This window comes from Lithobates pipiens, unplaced genomic scaffold (assembly GCF_037356315.1).
Source record: "Lithobates pipiens isolate NorthernLeopardFrog02 unplaced genomic scaffold, aLitPip1_a1.2 Scaffold_8, whole genome shotgun sequence".
Taxonomy (NCBI): domain Eukaryota; kingdom Metazoa; phylum Chordata; class Amphibia; order Anura; family Ranidae; genus Lithobates; species Lithobates pipiens.
In genome coordinates, this window is record NW_027507903.1 from 251,478,258 (window position 1) to 251,502,479 (window position 24,222).

At 41.1% G+C, this 24,222-nt stretch overlaps 1 protein-coding gene across 2 annotated transcripts in view; it reads left to right on the forward strand.

The window, feature by feature from the left end:
- NTN4 (netrin 4) overlaps nucleotides 1–24,222 on the forward strand; it is a 185,343-nt gene that overhangs the window by 38,690 nt on the left and 122,431 nt on the right. For both annotated transcript variants that reach the window (XM_077470221.1, XM_077470222.1), the window contains exon 2: nucleotides 4,925–5,454. In XM_077470221.1, the coding sequence (XP_077326347.1) occupies nucleotides 4,925–5,454 (530 nt within the window). The remainder of the gene's footprint in view (nucleotides 1–4,924; nucleotides 5,455–24,222) is intronic.

The following is a 24,222-nucleotide window of genomic DNA, read 5'->3' on the forward strand; positions in this document are numbered from 1 at the left end:
CCTGACCCTTTCCAAAAATTCAGAGGCACAAAAATGCATTGATGTGAACATGTTCCATAGGAACCCATGTGAAAAAAAATTACTGTATTTCTGCAAAATGCATAAAACCTGCATTAGGCTGGGTTCACACCGCTGCGGGGGGAGAACCGGATGTGATTCGCACAGCAAATCACATCCGATCTCCGTAGCGCTGCGAGTTCAGCCATACAGATAGTATGGCTGAACTCGCAGCGGTCCCGCAGCAAACTCGCACGGGACCCTTTTTTGGGTCCGCAACGGAATCGGATCGCATGGGGGTTCACACCATGCGATCCGATTCCTGTGCGAGTCGGCAGATCGCACTGCGATATGCCGACGGATCTGGGGGTGTCATTAACATAACATTGACACCCCCAGCCGTCCGCATAGGGCAGTGTGAACTGCCGGCGGGAGGTATGCGATGCGGGAAAACGCTGCGGATTCGCGGCGTTCCCGCATCGCAGCAATGTGAACCTAGCCTTAGTGTGAATTGAGCCTTAGGCTGGATTCACACCTATGCATTATTAGTGCTTTTTGCAGATTTGCACTATAGGCCATTTAACATGGTTTCCTATGGAACATGTTCTGTTTAGCAAATCTGCAAAATGCAAAAAGCACTAAGCGCTTGTACACACGATCGGAGATTCCAACGGAATGTGTCTGATCGGAGCGTTTTGTCGGATATTCCGACTGTGTGTGGTCTGCATCGGACTGTTTCCGTCGGAATATCTGTCGGACCAAATTTTCCAACTTGCCGGAAATATTTTCCGACAAAATGCTCCGATAGGACATACTCCGATCATGTGTAGAGAATTCCGATCGGACAAAGTGCCACGCATGCTCAGATCAAATTCCTACATCGAAGCTATTGGCTACTAGCCTGAACGTAGTCCCATCGTAACGAAATTACGTCATCCCGTTCTGAAAGATCGGATTTTCCGACAACTTTGTCCGACTGTGTGTATGCAACAGTTTCGGACAAGATCCGTTGGACAAAATCCGACGGACAAAATCAGACGGATTTGGTTGTCGGAATCTCCGACTGTGTGTACAAGGGCTAAAAATACATAAGTGTGAATCCAGCCTTAGGGCCAGTTCACACCACAAAAATGCACTCCGGATACATTCCAGATCAGTTTTTGCTTACAGTTCACACCGCACGCAGTTCTAGTGCATTTTTGATACAATTTGCTAGGTTCCAGTACAGTTTTTTGTGCAGAAAAAATGCAGCACACTCTACTTTTTTTTTCTGCACTGGAAACTGCCCGGAAACTGACTGTACTGGTATGAACTAGAACCATTGGAAAACACTGCATGCATTTTTAGTGCAGAAGCATAGGGTACTGCGGCTGGTGTGAACTAGCACTTATTTATCTTACATTGCTCTACTGTAGCTAAGCAGTAAAGTTTGATCGCAGACCCACTGCCAGGCTACTGATTAGCCAAGGAAGGAACATTGTCACACTAATTTAAAAACATTTAATCTTTCTACTTTTCTCTCTTATCTGCAAATTTTTCGTTTTAAGAAGGCTGCATTGTGCAAATCAGTATAGTCTGGTTGCTAGTGTTGCCCGTTCATTTACTAGTGCCCCGTACACACGAGCGGATTTTCCGTCTGAAAAAACTTGGATGGTTTTCCTGACAGAATTCCGCTCAAGGTTGTCTTGCATACACACGGTCACACGAACGTTCTCTGAACTTTCGACCATCAAGAACTACAACGAGCCAAGAAAATGAAGTTCAATGCTTCTGAGCATGCGTAGGAATTTTGCGCGTCAGAATTTGTACAGAAGATCAAACTTTTTCCGACCGGATATTAGAGAACCTGCTCTCAATCTTTTGCTGGCTGGAATTCTGCCAGCAAAAGTCAGATGGAGCGTACACACGTTTGGAATTTCTGACCAAAATCTCTCATCCGACTTTTGCTAGCAGAATTGTGTGTATGGGGCTTTAGGTCTGTTGTGTAGGGAACGTAGGGTAGCTACTATGAACACAGATCCAGATACCAATGCTACTTCTTTAAAAAATATATATATTTTATGGAACACGGAATTAAATATGGTACTTTATATGTGCCGGGAGTTAAAGAGGAAGTAAACCCTGATGGGTTTACTTCCTCTTTGATTCCCTGCAAAGGTAAAGCATAATGGACTACTATGCATCGCATAGTAGTCCATTATGTGTCACTTACCTAACACAGGAGCCAGCGAAGTCACCGCTGTCCCCTGTAGTTCCGAGCGTCCATCTTCTTGGTGGGTCTCCGTGGGTCTCGCTGCTGCGGCGCTGTGATTCGCCAGAGCAGAGATGACGTCACTGACGTAAGCGATCTGCGGCTTACCCAGTGCGCCTGTGCGCCACTGTCTACGGCGCATGCGCCGTAGACAGCTGTGGCTGTCTTCAGGTAAATATCTTCTAAACCGTATAGGTTTAGGAGATATTTGTTGGACCTACAGGTAAGCCTCAATCTAGGCTTACCTGTAGGTCAAAGTGGTTTGTAAGGGTTTACAACCATTTTAAGCTTTGTTGTTTAACTTGTTATAATTTTGTTTTCGACTAATACTGCAAAGCACTGGATTTTCAGAGTAAATATATATTCAACAATGCACAATTATTAATAATAAACATTTATTTTTCAAGATAAATTGTTAAGCACCTACCTTTTATTGCACAAATGACAATTAAAAAACGTTTGGCTTTTTAAGTTTGTTTAGAGTGGTTAAAAGCAAACTTGTCAGTAAACATACCGAGAGGACATACAAGTGACGTAGATAAATATGCAGTCTGCATAGCTGGAATGTTTGTAACAAGTGTTCAGAAATGTGCACTGAACGCTCATTATACAATTGCCCCAGGTTACACAAGAGTAGACCTATGCAGACGTCTCATTTATTACTTTGGAGAAAGTTGAAATAGTCTAAGCTGAAAATACATTAGTTTAGGTTACTGTGAGGCCTGCACAGGTTCATGTTTAACACCTAAGTGCATTGGTCATATTTGTGAAATATCTGCAGTATAGAAGGATGAGGGAAATGCAAAGTTCAGTGACCCAGAAAAAGTTTTACAGCAGGAGGTGATTTTACACATTTTTAGCATATTGGTAGTTAACCTTATTGCCACTGATTTACAATGAAAACTTTAAGAAAGAAACAACATGTAGTTCTACTGGTATTGAAAATTAAAAATGGTAAAAAGGTATCCACTATTCCAGTTGTATTATATGAAATATTTTAATCAGACATGAAAATCTTTGCGGCATAGCAATGTTTTGGGCATATGGTGATGGATAGAATTTTTGTAAATTATACATATGCACTCTTGCTGCATAGCTTATCTTTATCAGTGATCTGACAATTTTTATACCACTGAGCAAGAACATGGCTATTTAACATCTCCCTGTGAATTTTGAGCACCTCGGACCGGTGCAAGTGCTTTTTATTGTACACAGAGATTTCCAATTTTTTAAAAGATCTCCACACAAATGGAGTAAAGGGAACAAGTACTTTTGGGTCCTGCAGTGCTGCAGTGCATTGAGTAAATATATGAGTATCAATGCCCATTGATTCATTAGGAAGTATCTTGCACTGACCTAGTGAAACACTAGAAACAGCAACAAAAACAGTTGCAATATGAATTGGCGTAGACCTTTTCTTTAATTACAACCTTTTGAAGGTAGTTATAGCTATATATAGCCTGTTCCAATCAGGTTCCATCTTATTAACTTGGGGTTATTGCTGACTGGTACCATCATGTACCAAAATAAAAACAGTGATGCCCAGCAATGCCACCCATCAGTGTTATCGGCGCCACCCATCAGTGTCCAGCAGTGCCCATCCGTGCCTCCTATCAGTGCCACCCATAAAAACCCATCAGTGCCACCCATCAGTGCTGCCTATGAGTGCCCACCAGTGCCACCTATGAGTGCCCATCTGTACCAGGTATGAGTGCCACCATCAGTGCCGTCTATCAGTGCCCATCATCAGTGCCACCTCATCAGTACCACCTCATTGGTGTCACCTCATCGGTGAACATCAGTGCCGCCTTATCAGTGCCCATCAGTGCAGCCATATCAGTGCCCGTCATTGAAGAAGAAAACATGCTTATTTACAAAAAAAATTAACAGAAACAAAGAAAAACTTGTTTTTTTCACAATTTTTGCACAAAAAATAAAAATCGCAGAGTTGATCAAATACCACCAAAATAAAGCTCTATTTGTGGGAACAAAATGATAAAAAAATTGTTTCGGTACAGTGTAGCATGACCACGCAATTGTCATTCAAAGTGTGACAGTGCTGAAAGCTGAAAATTGGCTTGGGCAGGAAGGGGGTGAAAGTATTGAGGTGGTTAAAGTGGAAAACATGGCATATATGATGCAGTATGTTAATAGCCTTAACACATCCCCCATAACAATATGTTGATCATGCCAGTAAAGGGTCATTCACACAGGCAGCCAGGAGATGGTAAAAAAAAATAGGCAGTTGGGTTGCTGGTTTGCATCAGAGGTGCCTGGTATTGAAGTGGTTAATGCAGTTTTAACTTCTAGTACAGAAAGCATAAGTTGCATCCTACTGTTAACACCAACAGATGCTTGAGACTTCATGGGCTTGGGGTAATATTTAATTGAACTAGCCTTTTAGATTTATTACTGCTCCATTTTTCAATTTTTAAGTCAAAGAAGCATTCACGTGCAGTCAAAGGCTAACCTAATTTGCTGCCAGCAATACCTACAACCTAAGTCTATGTTCCTGTGCCCAAATCAGATGTTATACTCCATGAAAGATGGTGCTTTTTTTTTTATACAGGCTACAATGTGTATTTCAGATTTGTGTTTTTAAAAAGCTAAATTCATAAAAAAAATCCTTTGACTAGCTTGCAGAAATTTGAATATTATTTTTTTTTTTTTTTACAGGGTTTAGCACTATGGCTACATTTGGATCTCATCGGGATAAAGCTTGTAACCCAAGAATGGGCAATTTAGCTCTTGGCCGACACTTATGGACAGAGACTACTTGTGGCATTAATGGTACAGAACTGTACTGTATGTATAATCAGAATCTACATGGAACTTGCTCAGAGCCAAAATGTGACAAGTGCAATGCTGCGGTGCCCAGATTTTCACACCCCTCCTCTGCGATGGCAGATTCAGCTTTCAAAATACCACGCACATGGTGGCAGTCAGCAAGGGACACTCAGCGAGAAATCATACAGCTGAATTTGGAATCTGCTTTTTATTTTACTCATCTGATCATGGTGTTCAAGTCTCCTAGACCTGCAGCCATGATTCTGGAGAGGTCCCAGGACTTTGGCCTCACGTGGCGTCCATATAAATACTTTGCTACAAACTGTACGACAACCTTTCAGATGGAAGATGATGTTCATGAGAAAGGAGCACTTTGTACGTCACGATATTCACATGTTCTTCCATGCAATGGAGGGGAGGTATGTATGCATTGTAAAGAAAACATGATTAGCACAAAGATGTTTTCTACCACTGCTCTTTTAGCTGATGCCATAGAAATAGCGACACCAAGAGCCAACAAAGTCTTGATAAATGATAGCTTCATTTCATTTCCTCTCTATTAAATGTTAATAGAAATAATATTCTTGGTTATAACATGGGCAGCTATTTATCATTTCTGCCACAAGTGAGATACATTAAAAGCATAGTTCACCTTTGTCAAAAAACTGCCTATTCAGGTAGGGGCCATCTGTAGATAAAAACAAACTGTAGCTTTAACCAAAGTTGACTAATCTCCTTGCTATATGTGGAATCCATTTACATACCTCCTGAAGCCTGATGAAAAAATCCCAAAAATCGCATTATTCCACCCTACCTTGTTGCTAGGATGTTGCTAAGAGACAAAAACAATCATTTTTTCATTCCTGCTATAAAACATATCCAATAAAAAAAATTAGAAATCTAATTTCTTCATGAATTTAGGCCAAAATGTATTCTGCTACATGTTTTTGGTAAACAAAATCCCAATAAGTGTATGTTAGCATCTACAAACTATAGTATATACAGCATCTCACAAAAGTGAGTACACCCTTCACATTTTTGTAAATATTTTATTCTATCTTTTCATGTGACAGCACTGAAGAAATTACACTTTGCTTCAATGTAAAGTAGTGAGTGTACAGCTTGTATAACAGAGTAAATTTGCTGTCCCCTCAAAATAACTAAACACACAGCCATTAATGTGTAAACTGCTGGCAACAAAAGTGAGTACACCCCTAAGTGAAAATGTCCAAATTGGGCCCAAAGTGTCAATATTTTGTGTGGCCACCATTATTTTCCAGCATTGTCTTAACCCTCTTGGGCATGGAGTTCACCAGATCTTCACAGGTTGTCACTGGAGTCCTCTTCCACTCCTCCATGATGACATCACAGAGCTGATGGATGTTAGAGACCTTGTACTCCCCCACCTTCCATTTGAGGATCCCCCACAGATGCTCAATAGGGTTTAGGTCTGGAGACATGCCTGGCCAGTCCATCACCTTTACCCTCAGCTTCTTTAGCAAGGCAGTGGTCATCTTGGAGGTGTGTTTGGGGTCGTTATAATGTTGGAAAACTAAAATAAAATGCAAATGGTGCAGCGCTAATTAAAAATGAAAAACATAAGTGAAAAAAAAGCAGCGGGGATTCTAGCAAGATTCTAGCAAGAGATAAGGTTCCTGGGGAGACCCAATTCCCTACACTTGGTGTGACCATTATTTAGTGGTCACAGAGTTCTGGTAAGCAGGATATAATCACTCTTACCCGGGTGTGGATTGAGGATCTCATCTAGTGCTGATTCAGGAATCTTCATTCGTTTTCTTTCTGAGCCTTATTTCACTTATGTTTTTCATTTTTAATTAGCACTACACCATTTGCATTTTATTATCTGTTTAAGCCGTATTTGACTTTAGGGTCCTGGCAGCTGTTCTTTATATTTTTATTTTTCAAGCGCCAGCCTTTGGATTTGCTTTTGTGTTTAATGTTGGAAAACTGCCTTGCGGCCCAGTCTCCAGGGATCATACTCTGCTTCAGTATGTCACAGTACATGTTTGCATTCATGGTTCCCTCAATGAACTGTAGCTCCCCAGTGTCGGCAGCACTCATGCAGCCCCAGACCATGCTTGACTGTAGGCAAGACACACTTGTCTTTGTACTCCTCACCTGGTTGCCGCCATACACGCTTGGCACCATCTGAACCAAATAGGTTTATCTTGGTCTCATCAGACCGCAGGACATGGTTCCAGTAATCCATGTCTTTAGTCTGCTTGTTTTTAGCAAACTGTTTGCGGGATTTTTTTGTGCATCATCTTTAGAAGGGGCTTCCTTCTGGGATGAAAGCTATGCAGACTAATTTGATGCAGTGTGCGGCGTATGGTCTGAGCACTGACAGTCTGATCCCCCACAGCTTCAATCTCTGCAGCAATGATGGCAGCACTAACACGTCAATTTCCCAAAAACAACCTCTGAATATGACGCTGAGCACTTACACTCAGCTTCTTTGGTAGACCATGGCAAGGCCTGTTCTGAGTGGAACCTGTCCTGTTAAACCGCTGGTCTTGGCCACCGTGCTGCAGCTCAGTTTCAGGGTCTTGGCAATCTTCTTATAGCCTAGGCCATCTTTCTGTAGAGCAACAATTCTTTTTTTCAGATCCTCAGAGAGTTCTTTGCCATGAGGTGCCATGTTGAACTTCCTGTGACCAGTATGAGAGGGTGAGAGTGATAACACCAAATTTAACACACCTGTTCCCCATTCACACCTGAGACCTTGTAGCACTAACAAGTCACATGACATTGGGGAGGTAAAATGGCTAATTGGGCCCAATTTGGACATGTTCACTTAGGGGTGCACTCACTTTTGTTGCCAGCGGTTTAGACATTAATGGCTGTGTGTTGAGTTATTTTGAGGGGACAGCAAATTTACCCTGTTATAGACTCACTACTTTACATTGTAGCAAAGTGTAATTTCTTCAGTGTTGTCACATGAAAAGATAGAATCGAATATTTTTTTTTTTAAATGTGAGGGGTGTATTCACTTTTGTGAGATACTGTATATTTGTTTTTTTTATATATACTTGTAATGGCGGTGATAAGTGATTTATAGTGGGACTGCAGCAGACAATCTGACACTAACTGATTCTGGGTGGGAATTGACTGACAGTGACCTAAGGCTTGATTCACACCGCCGCGACCTGAAAGTGCGACTTTGCCAGACGACTTTGAAGCAACTTAAGGGGATGACTGTGTAATCTTCCTGTAATGTTGGATCCAAATCACATCAATTAAGATAAGGATCTGACTTGAAGTCAACTTCATTAAAGTCTCAGGGCACAATTCGGATAGAAGTCACCTTGAAGTAGTACAGGAACTTTTCCAAAGTTGGAGCAACTTTAGTAGTGCTAATTAAGACTAAAATGGGATTTCATATGTCACGCAACTTGGGGTCTCACAAGTCGGATCCAAAGTCGCGGCAGTGTGATCCAAGCCTAATACAGTGATCGGTGATAATACTATACAATGTCACTATACTAATGACACTGGTTGGAAAGGGGTTAACATCCAGGGGTTAAGCATGTGCATAACAAGTGTTAATGTGTGTATTATGTGCTGCTTTTTACTAGAAATCTGTTTGTTTCTTCTCCCTGCTTTGTGCGCGTGCGTTCCCCAAACCGTGCAGATATGTCGCTGTGCCTGTGGGAGCGATCTGTCTGCAGTAGAATGCGGGCAGGCAGTCCTGAATTGGAAAAGGACAACTTTTAGTGACATTCTACTTGAATGATCCCCCCACACCATGAAGGCAGCACAGCTTGGGTAATTCTTATCTTTAGCCCTGATCCAGAGATGTTTCATCTGACGTGTTCCTGGACAGCTCTTCTTCATTCTGTCCATGTGTGTCACAGCTCCATCCATTGCCATGTGCAGCTATACTCATGTTGCCTTCTGTGTATGGCTCAGTGAAAATAAGTGGGGTCACAGCATTAATGCACAGTATAAAGATGGGGCAAGTGAGATTATGTCGGAGGAAAGATCTGTGAATGGGGGTTGAGGGTAAATATAATCCCAGGTAGGCTGCACTCCGAGGGGGGGGGGGTTATATCAAAGGACAGCTTCACTAAAGGTTAAATTGTCCTTTAAGAGCCAACTACCGGTAGTTACAGTATATGTATCATATTTGCTTCTATAGTTACACAGATTGAAACAGCACGTGAGAAGCCTGCTTTAAATGGGATTAGATTAGTTCAGGAATAAAAGGTTTTGATGTGTGTTGAGGTCCTTGTATAATAGGTTTATAGAAGCTAAAGGAGTCTTGCAAAGTCAGCATAATTTTTTGGGTATTAGTCATATTACATTACAGAAGTTGTCAACGAGGTTATCAAGCCAAATTTAATCGGGACACCTGCCAATATTATTACAAAGAGAGCTGTCTGTTAGTTAACACAGGGCAGTCTCTGGCTGATTGCTGTCTGCATTAACTGCAGATTACATAATTCATGATTCTGAATACATATAACAATTGGAAAGAAGAACCTACTAAGTGGCTTGCAGGAGAAAATTATTTCTTTTTATTTGGCCAATGGTAATTTTTTTTTTGGGACAATGACCTAAATGTAAAAAATGCAACAAGTTCAGAAAATTACCCTTTAATGCAAATTTTCCCTAAATACTCCTATGTAAGAACATGAATAGTTATGTAGGAAAGAGCTTAGAGGTATGAGGTATAAGGCTGATTTGGGCCTGGAAGACTTTGCCTTACAATACATCCCATTTCCTGGCTGCTTTCCACCCTCTTCCTAGCTACCCCCCCCCCATTAATATTAAAAGTGGTTGTAAACCTCAGACATGAAATATGAACAAAGCATATCCCTCTATAGTGTTTACTTTCTTAATTAAGAGCACTAAGTGTCACCTTTGTCTGTTGCTTTGTTCCTCTTGCTATCAGCATGCATCACTTCTGGCAAGTTTTCCTGACACCAAGAGAAAAATGGTGACAGGGCAGCGATCTCCAGCTGATTGACAACCTTAGTTCTGTTCCTGTGTGCTGTGTGAAGGGGGGTGTGTCCCTTCCCTCCAATCATCTCTAAGAGCTCTCCTCACTGAGCACTGCAGAACTTAATTTCAGCTCTCTGCCCCTTTTTTTCTGAACTCTCAGACAAGCTTTATATATTCTGCATTTTGCACGGATTTAGAGAAGAGAAGACTTCAGATAAACAGGTACAATTTATGTAGGAGGAGTTGTTTCATCTCTGTGTATCATCTGAGGCCAGTCACTTCACTGGGTATATGTAAGACCCCTTTCACACCAGGGCGTTTTGCAGGCGCTATTGCGTTAGAAATAGCGCCTGCAATCCGCCCTAAAGAAGCTGCACCATTGTGTGTAGTGGGAAAGCCCGAGGGCTTTCGCACTACAGCGGTGCGCTGGCAGGACGTCAGGGAAAAGTCCTGCCAGCAGCTTCTTTGGAGCGGTGAAGGAGCGGTGTGTTTACCGCTCCTCCACCGCTGCTCCCCATTGAAATCAATGGGGCAGCGCTGTAATACCGCCGGCAAAACGCCGCTATTGCGGCGTATTGCCGGCGGTTTTAACCCTTTCGTGGCCGCTAGCGGGGGTAAAAGCGCCCCGCTAGCGGCCGAAATGCGCCGCAAATCCGGCGGTAAAACGCCGCTAAAAATAGCGGCGTTTTACCGCCCACGCTATCAGCGGTGTGGGGTGAAAGGGGTCTAAGGGTTTACAACCACTTTAACTCAAATAAAATATGACTCAATGACACTGCGGGAAGTAGTGAGCAGTGGGGTAGGTAGATGCTCCATTATCCTACTCTCCCCAGCACAATGTTTCAAAGGAAAACATTGCCCTTATGTGCCAGGAAGGAAATGATCTCACCCCCTGCAGTAGCAGTAGGTTTGATTTTACATGGTTGGATATAATTAGGGAAGACAATGCAGGGAGACAGCGAGACCATTCTTACCAGTCCCAACCGCGGGACACATGGCAGGAGATTTGGGACATGTGCCCAACCCTAGCAGTGCCCCTGTATATTTATTGTCATGATGCTAGGCAGTAAATCATGATGACATGTGGTAAGTGAGGACGTCCACGGTTTTGATTCACAGTAAGGGCTGGAGGAGGGCCACTTTTGTTTGGTGTGCTTATTAATTGGTCCTGCATATTGATTATGGAAGTAAAACTAAAAACTTTGGCTTCAATCCAGAGATTTCACCTGAAGTACTTTTTTGCTTCCATTAGATGTCCTTAGTCTGATGGCCAGCATCATTCAACCTCTTCCTTAAAGCTTAGGTTGCACTGGACCCATCCCAGTCTGTGAATTGACAGTGAAGGAGAAACAACTTATTGAAAAGCTTATCTCTCTGTCACTTTGCTTTCCCTTCCTATCAGCATGCCAGCATGCATCATGCACTTATTGGTTCTTTATACTGCTTCATCCTCTCACACTCCAGCCCTTCATTAAAGGGACTGCAAAAGTCTTACACCAGGCCAAGTTCAGGTATTATCTGTAACGCTTGCATTAAACAAAAATAATTTAATGTATAAATGACTACAGAGCTGCATTGATTTATGTCTTTTTCTTAGGCCCCTTTTACACCTGAGTGATTTTCTGCTTGATGCTTGTAGCTCTAAAACGCTCAACAAGCCAAATTTCATTCATTTTAATGGCCCCTGTTCACATCTAAGCACTCTGTTGCCTGACACAAATTGCCTGCTGCTCAGAAAAGAACATGAGCTTCTTTTTGGCAGATTGCAAACGTTTTTGGCCCCATAGACTTCAATGGAAATGCCTGACTTGAGCGTTTTACAAGCATTTTATGAGCGTTTTCTGCTCAAATGACAGCTCTCCACCCCAAATTTCTACTCCCTCTCCTCTCCCTGGTGCTTTATATTGGCTTAACAAAAATACATGAAGCTGTAAAATGCTTGTACTATGCTTCTAAGATGCTTTAAAAAAGCTTGTAAAAAGCTGCAAAAAAGTTTAAAAAAAACGCCAGTAAATCAATACGCTCAGGTGTGAATGGAGCCTTAGTGTCGGTTCACAGTGAGGCAGCACGACTTGCAGCGCGACTGCCTCAGGCGACCTGGACACGACCACTGCGGCTACTTGCAAAATGACTTCTCTATAGAAGTCAATGCAAGTCCCCTTAAGTCGCCCCCAAAGTCGTACAGGTACCTTTTTCTAAGTTGGAGCGACTTGTGTCTTTCTGATTAGAACGGTTCCATTGTACAGAACGAGATGCGACTTGTCAGGCGGCTAAGTCGCCCGACAAGTCGTCCCAGTGTGAACCGGCACTTACTGTCCAGAGCTCAGCTTTAAAGTTTTTAAAAATATCACTGATGTTAAACTTATCATAGCCTTGATACTGCTATACAAAATATGCAATCTATCATTTTATTTTAAAAACAAAATGTCTCTTGGAGGAAGGATGTTTTTCTCAGTTGTAAAAAATAAAGCTGTCGCCAGGGAAAGTAAATTAATTAATTTCCTTAAACAAATGCTAATTTGCCTTTGTTTACAAATAGAGACTGCCAAGGCTTTACAAATGGCGGTGGCACTTTGTGTAGCTGATGAGGCGTCCACATGTCCAGGAATTTGCATTTTCCTACAGACTACACAATGTACAAAACCAGAGAACATTGGGTATTTCACTATTTCACTGATATGTTATCTAAAGAATAAATTAACATTTGCCTGAATGTTACAGTTTAACATTCCATTGATATCATTAGTTCTTGTTATAACACCGGAGTTATGAATTCATTTTTTTTATTTTCTAAACAAGTGCCTGCAGTGCTTTAGCTTAATTCTTCAAATAGTCTTTTAAGTACATTTTCTTTTTTTGTTATGTTCAGGACAAAATACATTTTAATTTATGTACGTATGGCAAACTTAAAATATTACATGAATATTTTGTTTTATTGATGTAATGTTATGCATTGAATATCTTGAACAATCGGTGTAATTTGATTTTAAAGGTCAAATCTCAACATACACAGCTGAATGAATAGCATACCTCCTTCCCAGTTGCTAGCAGATTCACATCCATATGAATCTTTAGTTAGAGACCATCAACAGTTTAAAAGCCAGTGCTGGGCTTTTATCAGAAAGCTAAGCATTTTCTGCACACATTCTAGGAGTACCTTGTTTTGGCTTTTGTCCGTATGTGTAAATGACGAGTTAAAGTTAAATAATTAAAGTGACTTTAAACCTCTGACGTGAAGTATGAAAAAATGCATCCTTCTATAGTGTGTACTTTTCTAATTCCAGAGCACTGAGGGAGAGATTTACTAAAACTGGTGCATTCTGAATATGGTGCAGCTGTGCTTGGTAGCCAGTCAGATTCTAAATTCAGCTTGTTCAGTTGGGAGGAGTACTGCATTTCTTCCAGTGTAGTCTGAATCAGCTCCTGGCCTTAAGCACCATCAACGGGCAGATCTCAGCCAACTTGGGCGTTACAGTGGCTAAGTGGGTTGCACCTCCACCTAGCAGCACTGGGGTCATTGGGTCAAAGCCCAACCATGGCACTGCCTGCCTGGAGTTTGAATTTTCTCCCTGTGCCTGCGTGGGTACTCCGGTTTCGTCCCAAAGTCCAAAGACATGCTGGTACATTAATTGGATACTGTCTAGATTTGCCCTAGTTTGTGTATGAATGTGACTTGGGAACCTTGTAAGCTCTTTGAGGGCAGGGACTGATGTGAATGTACAATTTACAGTGTACTTAAAAAGTATTCATACCCCCTGAAATTTTCCAAATTTTGTCATGTTACAACAAAAAACGTAAATGTATTTTATTGGGATTTTATGTGATAGACCAACACAAAGTGGCACATAGTTGTAAAGTGGAAGGAGAATGATACATTTTCACATTTTTTTACAAATAAATATCTGAAAAGTGCATCTGTATTCAAAACTTTGGATATGCCTCTACCAGCTTTGCAGATCTAGAGAGTGACATTTTTGCCCATTCTTCTTTGCAAAATAGTTAATGCTTTGTCAGATTGGATGGAGAAGGTCTGTGAACAGCAATTGTCACGTCTTGCAACAGATTCTCAATTGGATTTAGGTCTTGACTTTGACTGTGCCATTCTAACACATGGATATGCTTTGATCTAAACCATTCCATTGTAACTCTGGCTGTATGTTTAGGGTCGTTGTCCTGCTGGAAAGTGAACCTCCACACAAGTCTCAAGTCTTTTGCGGTCTCTAACAGGTTTTCTGCTAAGATTGCCCTGTATTTGGCTCCATCAACTCTGATCAGCTTTCCTGTCCCTGCTGAAGAAAAGCATCCCATAACATGATGCTGCCACCACCATGTTTCACGGTGAGGATGGTGTGTTCAGGGTGATGTGCAGCGTCAGTATTTAGCCATAAATAGCGTTTTGCTTTAAGGCCAAAAAGTTAAATTGTAATTTCATCTGACCAGAGCACCTTCTTCCACATGTTTTCTGTGTCCCCCACATGGCTTATCACAAACTAAAAACAGGACTTCTTATGGCTTTCTTTCAACAATGGCTTTCTTCTTGCCAGAAAGGCCTTCTTCCATAAAGGCCAGGTTTGTGGAGTGCATGACTAATAATTGTCCTGTGGACAGATTCTTCCACCTGATCTGTGGATCTCTGTAGGTCCTCCAGAGTTACAATGGGTATGAATGCTCTCCCTGCCCGTCCTGTCACTTTAGGTGGGCGGTCATGTCTTGATAGGTTTGCAGTTGTACGATACTCTTTCCATTTTTGGATGATGGATTGAACAGTGCTCTGTGAGATATTCAAAGCTTGGGATTTTTTTTTTATAGAGTAACCCAACCCTGCTTTACACTTATCCACAACTTTACCTCTGACCTGTCTGGTGTGTTTCTTGGACTTCATGATGCGGTTTGTTCACTAAGGTTCTCTAACAAACCTCTGAGGGTTTCACAAAACAGCTGTATTTATACTGAGATTAAACTACACACAGGTGAACTCTCTTTACTAATTAGGTGACTTCTGAAGGCAATTGGTTCCACTAGATTTATGTTGGAGTATCAGAGTAAGGGTGGCTGAATACAAATGCATGCCACGCTTTTCAGATATTTATTTGTAAAAAAAAAATTGAAAACCATTTATAATTTTCTTTCCACTTCACAATTCTGTGGCACTTTGTGTTGGTCTATCACATAAAATCCCAATGAAAGACATTTATGTTTTTGGTTGTAACATGACAAAATGTGGAAAATGTCAAGGGGTATGAATACTTTTTCATGGCACTGTATATGTAAAGCACTACATAAACTATCAGCGCTATATAAATACCTGTAATAAATAAATACATAGTGCTCACTCCTTGGTTAAAGCCAGGTAGGTGCTCACATTTCCTCTTTGCCCTTCCTAAGGCCCCTTTCACAATTGTGTGACTTGTCCTGCAACTTGGGACTGCAAAGCCGCATGACAAGTCGTACCCCATGATTTCCAGTGAGTCACATTCATATCTGTGCGGCTACAGTACTCCCTGTACTACTTTGGTCCTACTTTGATGTGAGTTGAGGTCCATAGACCTCAAGTTTACAAAGGCATTCCCTGAAATCACTGCAAATTTGTTGCGACTTTAAAGTCGCAGTAGTGTGAAAGGGACCTTAAGGTTCCTGTGTAGAGCTCCCATCCTCTCACCATTGACAGACAAGTCATGATTTGAGTCTATAGTTTGAAGGATAAGATTTCTCTGTAGAGTAGGGTTTCTCTGTAGAGGAGAATGTTTTTTATTGTTGTCCATGTCTTCCTATAGCTCCCATTTTTTGTATGGGCATCACAGGGATAGGAAGTGAAGGAAAACTGCGAGGTCACAGACAGAAACGGAAGCCTAACAAAAATGTTTAACGCTTTTAAAACAAAGAACAAATCTGCCACCAAGCCATATGACCCCTAGTTTCTTCTCTGCAGATAAAAAAATGGAGCGTGGTGTCTTAAAAAAGAAAATTAAAGTGTTTGTTAACCCCCCAAAAAAATTCAGATTCTTATCCCTTAAAGCAGTGCTTGTGCTTTGTAATCTGCCCCTTATCCTGCCACTTTCTGTATGCCCTTGTTATACTGACCACGATAATCTGGGCTGCTCAGCCCTGACCACCATGGTCAGAGTACGTCCTTCTGTCAGACTAAACTGTTCCCTCTGCTCTCCTTTCTCCCCCTCATCCCCTCCTGTATGTCAGCATCTTCTCTGTGTCTCTGTCTCCCCTCCCCCTCCCCCGCCGCTACTATTAAAAATAAAAACAGAGGGAGATCACGGCCCCTCCTGTAGAAGCAATGTCTCGGAGCTGTAAAGTGGCCACGAGTTACGTGACCGGCCTGAAGACAGCTCTAAAGAGATTAAAGCGCTCGTTTTTACAAGGACTTGGATAGTGTGGTATGCCAGCCTCTAATAGAGGGTCTGGCAGTGAATAATATTTTAGACTTAACAAACACTTTAAGTCAAGAACATTGAAATAGTTTGATGATGCCTGATAATGATCTTTATATGAACACTGTAATGGAATATAAGCATCATTTGCACAAATACAGTTAACCCAAAAGACCTTCACTTTCATTTCTTGCATTGTAAAGTCCAGTATATTTTTTAAATGAGTATGTACTGTATGTGTTTTAGTTAAGCCATGTTTCACCTTTGAAGTGGTTCTGTGTGATTGTACGAAGCTGTGCTGTTCAGGGCGTTTGTGATGTTTGTAACATTGTCTCTGAGAACAAGGAATGTCATGGGAACGGCAAGAAACACATCATGATTCATCTACATTTGTGAATAGAATAGCATGAGGGCTCTTGGGTGACATATATTGTAAGATAGTGATCAGGAAATATACACATGATAATAAATGCAGTGAGAAAGTCCCTAATCCCAGGTGCAATATATGGATGCACAAAAACACTCTGGCAAAGGGGCATTCAGATTCAATTGCATGAACATAAGTTGATTGAAAAGCAAAAAGCTTTGTGAAAAGTGCAGTAACAGAGCAGCAGATCACAAACATGTTTGATTCTTCTGACTGCTGTCACCAAAATATGATGGGTTACTGTGGATTATAGCACTTGGCACATCATTATGCAGGTCCCCTTAGAAATATAATGATCATTGCCTGATCTAGTCAGTATATGTCTGATCGGGAAAAGGTCTATAGGACACCCTCGACCTGTGCAGACACCCCAAGGCTGACGAATCCTAGGAGAACTTTTAACTAGTATTCACTATTCAGCTGTTAAACCTCATCAAATAATTTAGGGATGGATCTTCTGTGAAGATGAAGAACAAATTATTTTTTAATGTATATTTTAGTGGAATTGAATGAGCCTGATTATCTACTAGCACTGGTAACATGTTACTGCAAGCTCTTCTCATTCTTATTGCTCAGATAGTCTTGTTTACTTACTTTGAAGATGGGAGAGCAGGTACATATCTAAATGAAAGACACGCCAGGAGCTATAAATCTTTATACCGGTGAAGGGAGCGAAGGTGTGGGTTTACTCCAGGCAAAGATATTTAGGCCGATTATGCAGAATAAGAACTTTAAAGCAGCCCTTTTCATTCATCAGAAATAATAAAATGTTAATATGGTCAATTAACAGGCATTCCTTTGTGTCTTAGTGCCTGAACCACCTATGAATGTCTTCTTCAACACCCTAGACCCTAAAACCAGGAGTGCTCTGATATGCATATATCAGCATTACTTTTTAAAATCAAGGACGATGCCACCATCTCCTGCATATTATTATTTGTTCTTAAGTAAAACGATATGGCTACCACTAATTAAGTATGAGTAGTGGGAGGATCAGACAATACCTCAGTTATATATCCCCAATTCCAAAAAAGTTTGGACGTTGTGTAAAATGGACATAAAATTATAATACAATGATTTGCAAATCTCATAAACCCATATTTTATTCATAGAAAATAGAAAACATATCACATGTTTAAACTGAGAAAATTTATAATTTTAAGAAAAAGTCATTTTGAAATTGATGGCATCAACATGTCTCAAAAAAGTTGGGACAGGGCAAAAAAAAAAAAAGCTGGCAAAGAAAGTGGCACTAACAAGGAAGAGCTGGAAGAACATTTTGCAATTAACCTCTTGCCGACCAGACACGATTTTGGTACAGCTGCGCAAACCGCCGTAGGTATATTAAGAGGTATAGGAGCCGATGAGCATGGCCGGTGGCCGCAATGTCCGCCGGCGACCCACGATCACTCCTGAGAAAGACAGAACGGGGATCTGTCAATGTAAGCAGACAGATCCCCATTCTGTCAGGGAAGTAGAGAGAGATCTGCTGCTCCTAGTCATCAGGAACAGCGATTTATCTCCCTGTCAGTCCACTCCCCCCACAGTTAGAAACACCTTCCTAGGGAACACTTAACCCCTTGATCACCCCCTAGTGTTAATCTCTTCCCTGCCAGTGACATTTATACAGTAATAAGTGGCTATTTAAAGCACGGATCGCTGTAAAAATATCAGTGGCAACAAAGAATATAATAAAAATGCCATAAATATATCCACTATATTGTAAACTCTATAACTTTTGAGCAAACCAATCAATATACGCTTATTGCAATTTTTCTTTTTACAAGAAATATGTAGAAGAATACATATTGGCCTAAAGTGATGAAGACATTTTTTTTTTTTAAGGATATTTATTATAGAAAAAAGTTAAAAATATTGTTTTTGTTTCAAAATTGACGCTTTTTTTTGTTTATAGTGTAAAAAATAAAAACTGCAGAGGTGATCAAATACCACTAAAAGAAAGCTGTATTTGTGGGAAAAAAAAGGACATCAATTTTGTTTGTGTACAACGTTGTGCGACCTCACAATTGTCAGTTAAAGCGACGCAGTGCCGTATCGCAAAAAATGGCCTGCTCATTAAGTGGGCAAATCCTTCTGGATTAATTAGATTAATTTGCAACAGGTCAGTAACATGATTAGTATAAAAAGAGCATTTTAGAGAGTCAGAGTGTCTCAAAAGTAAAGTTGGGCAGAGGTTCACCAGGACTTTAAATATATCATCGTCTACAGCAGATAATATCATCAAAAGATTCAGAGAATCTGGAGAAATCTCTGTGCACAAGGGACAAGGGCGAAACACAATATTGGATGCCCGTGATCTTTGGGACCTTAAATGGCACTGCATTAAAAACAGGCAATATTCTGTGATGAACATCACTGCATTTGCTCAGGAATACTTCCAAAAAAAACATAGTTCGCTGGGCAATCCTTTTATTTGAACTTGATCGAGAGTAAACAAGGCTGCAAAACTGTTGGTTGAAGTGGTTTACAAGGAGCCGAATTTTGTATCCAGGGTCACTCCGAGGATGACAGAGTTCATTGTCATTAAAATGCATGAACCGCAAGATCTGCTTGTATCGTGTCCTGCTCATGGAGGCAGAGAACACAGGCATATGGTGAGTTGGATCAGTGGACCAATGTGAACGCAACTTCCTTTTTTTAGTTATGCCCATGAGGAGGGATAGGCCCAGGAAGGTCTGAAATTCGGAAACTGTAATAGATCTCCAATCTTTGGCAAGGGTCAACTGGGTCAAATTGACCAGCATACAAATTGCTTTGGTCCACAATAGATCTATAAAGATCTTCAGTGAAAAACAGCGAATAGAAATCAAGTGACCTAAAATCAACTGTTTCCACCTGAATTCCGGGTTGGCCAGTGAATGGGGGAAATACGAGTGCTGCAGAAGTGGTGGACTCCCAATTCGGATGGGCAAATGCAGCAGGAAGGGCACCATGGGATCAACGGGGCTATGTTTGTCTTCTTGGTGGCTGCAGGACACTACTTGTGCTAGTCACCTCACCAGCTTGAACTGCACTTATGGGACTCACCATGCCACCAAGTGTTACTGCAGTGCTGGATGTACGACCAGGATGTACTAGGCCGCTGGTGCTTGCCAGTTCACAAGAAGGATGAGCAACACTTTTACTGGCTCTCTGCTCCATACGAGAGCCCTGCGGTTCTTGCACCTCAACAACAGAATCAGAATGGTGTCGGGTACACCTGACCTTAGAAAGGACCACTACTTCGTCATCAGAGCTATCTGTCAGGTTGCCGCTGCTGTCTACAGGATCGTATTCTGAGTCTGAATCTGACAGATGGTGACTTCCTCTTCCCTCTCATATGTCATACTCAGAAACATGTAGGCCTCTTCACTAGTGTACCTCCGATTGGACATTTTGGCCTCTAAATTTACTGGTCCAACTAGTGCAACTCACAGGCAAAAAGAGCACCTGATTGTCAGAGCCTCCTTCAGTTGCTTCCAAAAAAACTGTTAGCATTCGCAGCGATCAGGCCTGACTCCGAGAACGCTGCAGTTATGTGTTTTGTGACAGTAATCGATTGATACTGCACTTGGGTGGGCTGGGCTGGGCAGGGAGGAGGTGCTAACAGGTATTTGGGCTGATCCCGCTAACACCACATTTTTGGGAACTCTAAATTATTGGGGACACTAGTATAGATCTGATCAGATCAAAGATATTGATCCGTTTAGACTCTATACTACTAATGGAGGTTTATGGTGCGTGCGTGGGTGTTAGCACCACTGGCACTAATCTGACGCTGCCTGGGGCTGACCCTAACTGACAATAAAACCTAACTGATGTCACCTTCTGGGTGATCAGAGGGTTAAACCTTTATTGGGTAATATACGGCGGTTAACCTGACGCTATAAAAAATAACTAACTAACCAGAGTCACCTGTAACACTAATACGGCAATCAGAAAAGAGATCTACTAGTGACACTGTTTACAGGAGGTAAAAGGGTTTAATGGGGGCGATCAAGGGGTTAAACCTTTATTAGGGGAGTACCCTAGACCTACCTGAGCCTACTACTATCTGCTCTAACACTGATTAGTGCCACAAATGACACTAGGACAGTGATCTGTGAAAAATCTGCCAACTGCACTTGGTGACACTGTGACAGGGAGTGAAGGGGTTAACTGGGGTAGGGGCGATATGCGGGGATCTGGGTCTGACAAGTGTGCCTACATGTACTGGTGTTAGTGTACTGTTTGTGTAACTTACAATTAGTTGTCTCATCTCCTCTCTCTGGAATGGAAAAGAGTTCCACGAGGGGAGATGAAATCACTTCCCCTGCCTGTGTTTACACTCACAGGCAGGTGAAGCATTTCATGCGCCAGAACTGATCAGCAGGTCCAGGCCAGAAATCATTGTCCTGGACCTGAAGATTGGTCGGTTCTGGAACGAAGATGTGTAGAGATCTTCTACACATCTGTGCCATTGACTGCTCACTATCACCTTTTTACAGTTCAGAAATAGTCTAATAATTAATAATCAAAATTAGCAGCATCACTGCTTTTATTGAACCATTTGTGGTCTGCTTTAGCTTTTGCATACTTGCTTGTTGCAAAAACCTGCAACCCCCTATATCTCTTCACCACCCTGACATGTCCCATCACTGCAGATTTAGGTGAGCATTACAAGGTTGGGCAGCTGGTGGGGGTTTGGGTATACGTTGGAGGGCTTGTTGTAGACTGTTGAAAAAGAAGCAAGCATAACTTTTTAGCATTACTTGCAACAATTGGGTTGTTTCTTTGCTATAAGAGGGCAGCAATAAACACTTCAGCCAGTTGGAGGTGCTCATTATCACACCAGTGAAAGTGTCCAAATTTTCAAGTATCAAATCTCTTTTCCAGTGGGTGCCTTTCTGTCCACTTCTGTAGAAAGTGTTGGGTCAGCAGACGTGGCACGTGAGCATCTTGGCGCTCCATCATTTTTGTGGGGGGGGGGTGTTTGTCCAGCCATAGTCAGTTATAGACAGCATATCGACACTCTACAACATACAGAAGCTGCATCTGGAATGATGGTGGATATATTTAAAATATCGTAGGACCCACTGGATGACGACAGTTCCCTTATAAGAATATTAGAGTATAGGATTTTGCATATTCTATTCTGAACTGAAATTTCAGTGTCATTTGGAGCGATTCTATAATCTTTTAAAGTGTATGTATTGCTAAAACTTTGTTTGGTTTGTTTTGGATTGAGCAGGAAAGGATAACAAGCCCTATCAGATACGTTTTTGCTGTCTGTGCCCTGCTGTGGAGATTCTTGTTCTCTTTACTTCTTGTCCCGGATAATCCACAGGAAGTGAAGTCTCCCCAAAATGAGGGAAATTCCTTACTAGAACATTTTGTCTTCATCAAAAGATTTTGTCTCCCCTTTTGCTCTCATGATAACTCCTTATTTTCTGTCTCAGTGACAATGGTCACAGAACAAATATAGAGGTGAGTCCTCCCAGCAGGGACACAGACTATACTCAAAACTTGATGGGGACTCTTTATATAGCAAAAAATAAGAATCCCAGTGGTGATAAAATACCACCAAAATAAATCTCTATTTGTGTGGAAAAAAAAATTATACAAATGTAATTTGCGTAGTGTTGCATGATTGCGCAACTGCCAGTTAAAGTAGCTCAGCACTGAATAGCATATAATGGCCTGGTCATGAAGGGGGCAAACCTTACATGTTTTTTCCTGTTAAATTTAACCATGGATTCTAGACCTGCCCATTAAGATGTTAACATCTATCACCACGTTATTATTCGTATCCATTTTAATGAAAGTGTGTCCCTTTAAACCTATTTTTACTTGGATCTACCTACCTTGTTTTCTTTGATATCTGTATATTGCTTAAATTGTAACTATTTTGAAGATTTTTACTATACCTTCTTCACCTTGGATGTATTCTTTGGCTAACGCTTCCTAAAAAAAAATCTTAATAAACCTGCAAATGAAAAATTATGAGTTATATATTGAAATTATATAATGTTATATAATCAGAGTTGTAAATTGCTCTGAAAATTAGCCTTGTGGTAGTAATATAACATAATTTTGGCAAAATGTTTATGATCAGTTGTAAATGGGTAATAAAATAAACTTGACAGCTATCATGAGATTAGCTGAGGAAAAAACAAGCAATATGCACATATGAAATTGCTTCATGATTTGTTTTAGATAATGACAGGTGAAAGTGCATGTAGGCTTGTGTCAATGTACACTTGTGTGGTATGTATTATACCCAGTATTGCCAAGAAAAAAAAAGCTAGTAAAACAGTGCAGTGGAGTTCTTTTTAATGCTCTTTATCTGAAACTGATCTTTGAGCTGGTTCTAAATGGACTCTAGACTGATTGACTTCCAGACATTTTTCTTCTTACTGTACATCCCTGTTAGATCTTCAGCTGTACAGTGTTTTATTGATTTAGCATAAACTATATATTTATATACAAATATATAATTTACTAACCACTCACCCCTCCCCTCTTTTTATTGGTATGTTGTACCATATATAAGCTGTAACACACCTAATAAAGGCAGACATTTTTACGAATGCATAACTTGCTTCTCGTTTCATGGTGTCTCCAGATATCTGAGGGCGTTGTTGGTGTACCTAATAGACGGGTGATCCTCCAGAATACCTATTATTTCCTTTCAGTAAGCTATGCTCTCAGTTTAGCGATTTATATGTATGCCCCATAAGTTGGGAGGAAGCATTAGGGATGTACTAATACCAGTTTTTAGGACCGCCTACCAATACTTTTTCTCAAGTACTCACCAATATTACCTATTTTTGCTGTCATCGTGAGACAGTTTTTTAAACTAATGAAAAATGATTACCATTTCTTTATAATTATGAAGAACTGGAATCCTGGTTCACAGCAATGTGGCTTTGAAATCGTGCTAGTTCAAGTGCGATTTCAAAGGCACAGATCAGTGAGATTTTGACCTATAATTTTAGTGCAGCTTGCGACTTCTTTTAACTTTCACATACGATATATTTGCCTATGTATGCCACCGGGACTGCTGATTTAATTTAGGTTTAAAGTGGTGTAAACCAATTCATGAAATTTGACCAAGGCACATATATCCGTAGTGTTTTCTTATCTCTCTCCAAAGCACTAAGTCCTGTGTGTTAGTGCTGCTCCATTCTTCTGTTATCAGCATGATAACTTCTGATGAGCTCTTTGAGACGGGAGATAAAAGCAGCCAGGAATGTGTGTTGTGGGAGGTTGTTATAAATAGATTAGCAGAGAGCTTGCCTTGTAAGAGCACAGCTCTGAAAGCATTTTCCTTCTGCCACTGTGGGGGGGGGGGGGGCATTTCCCCCAATCAGCTGTCACATAGAAAATGTCAGAACGACACTCCTACTGTTCAATGAGGAAGTCAAAATTCT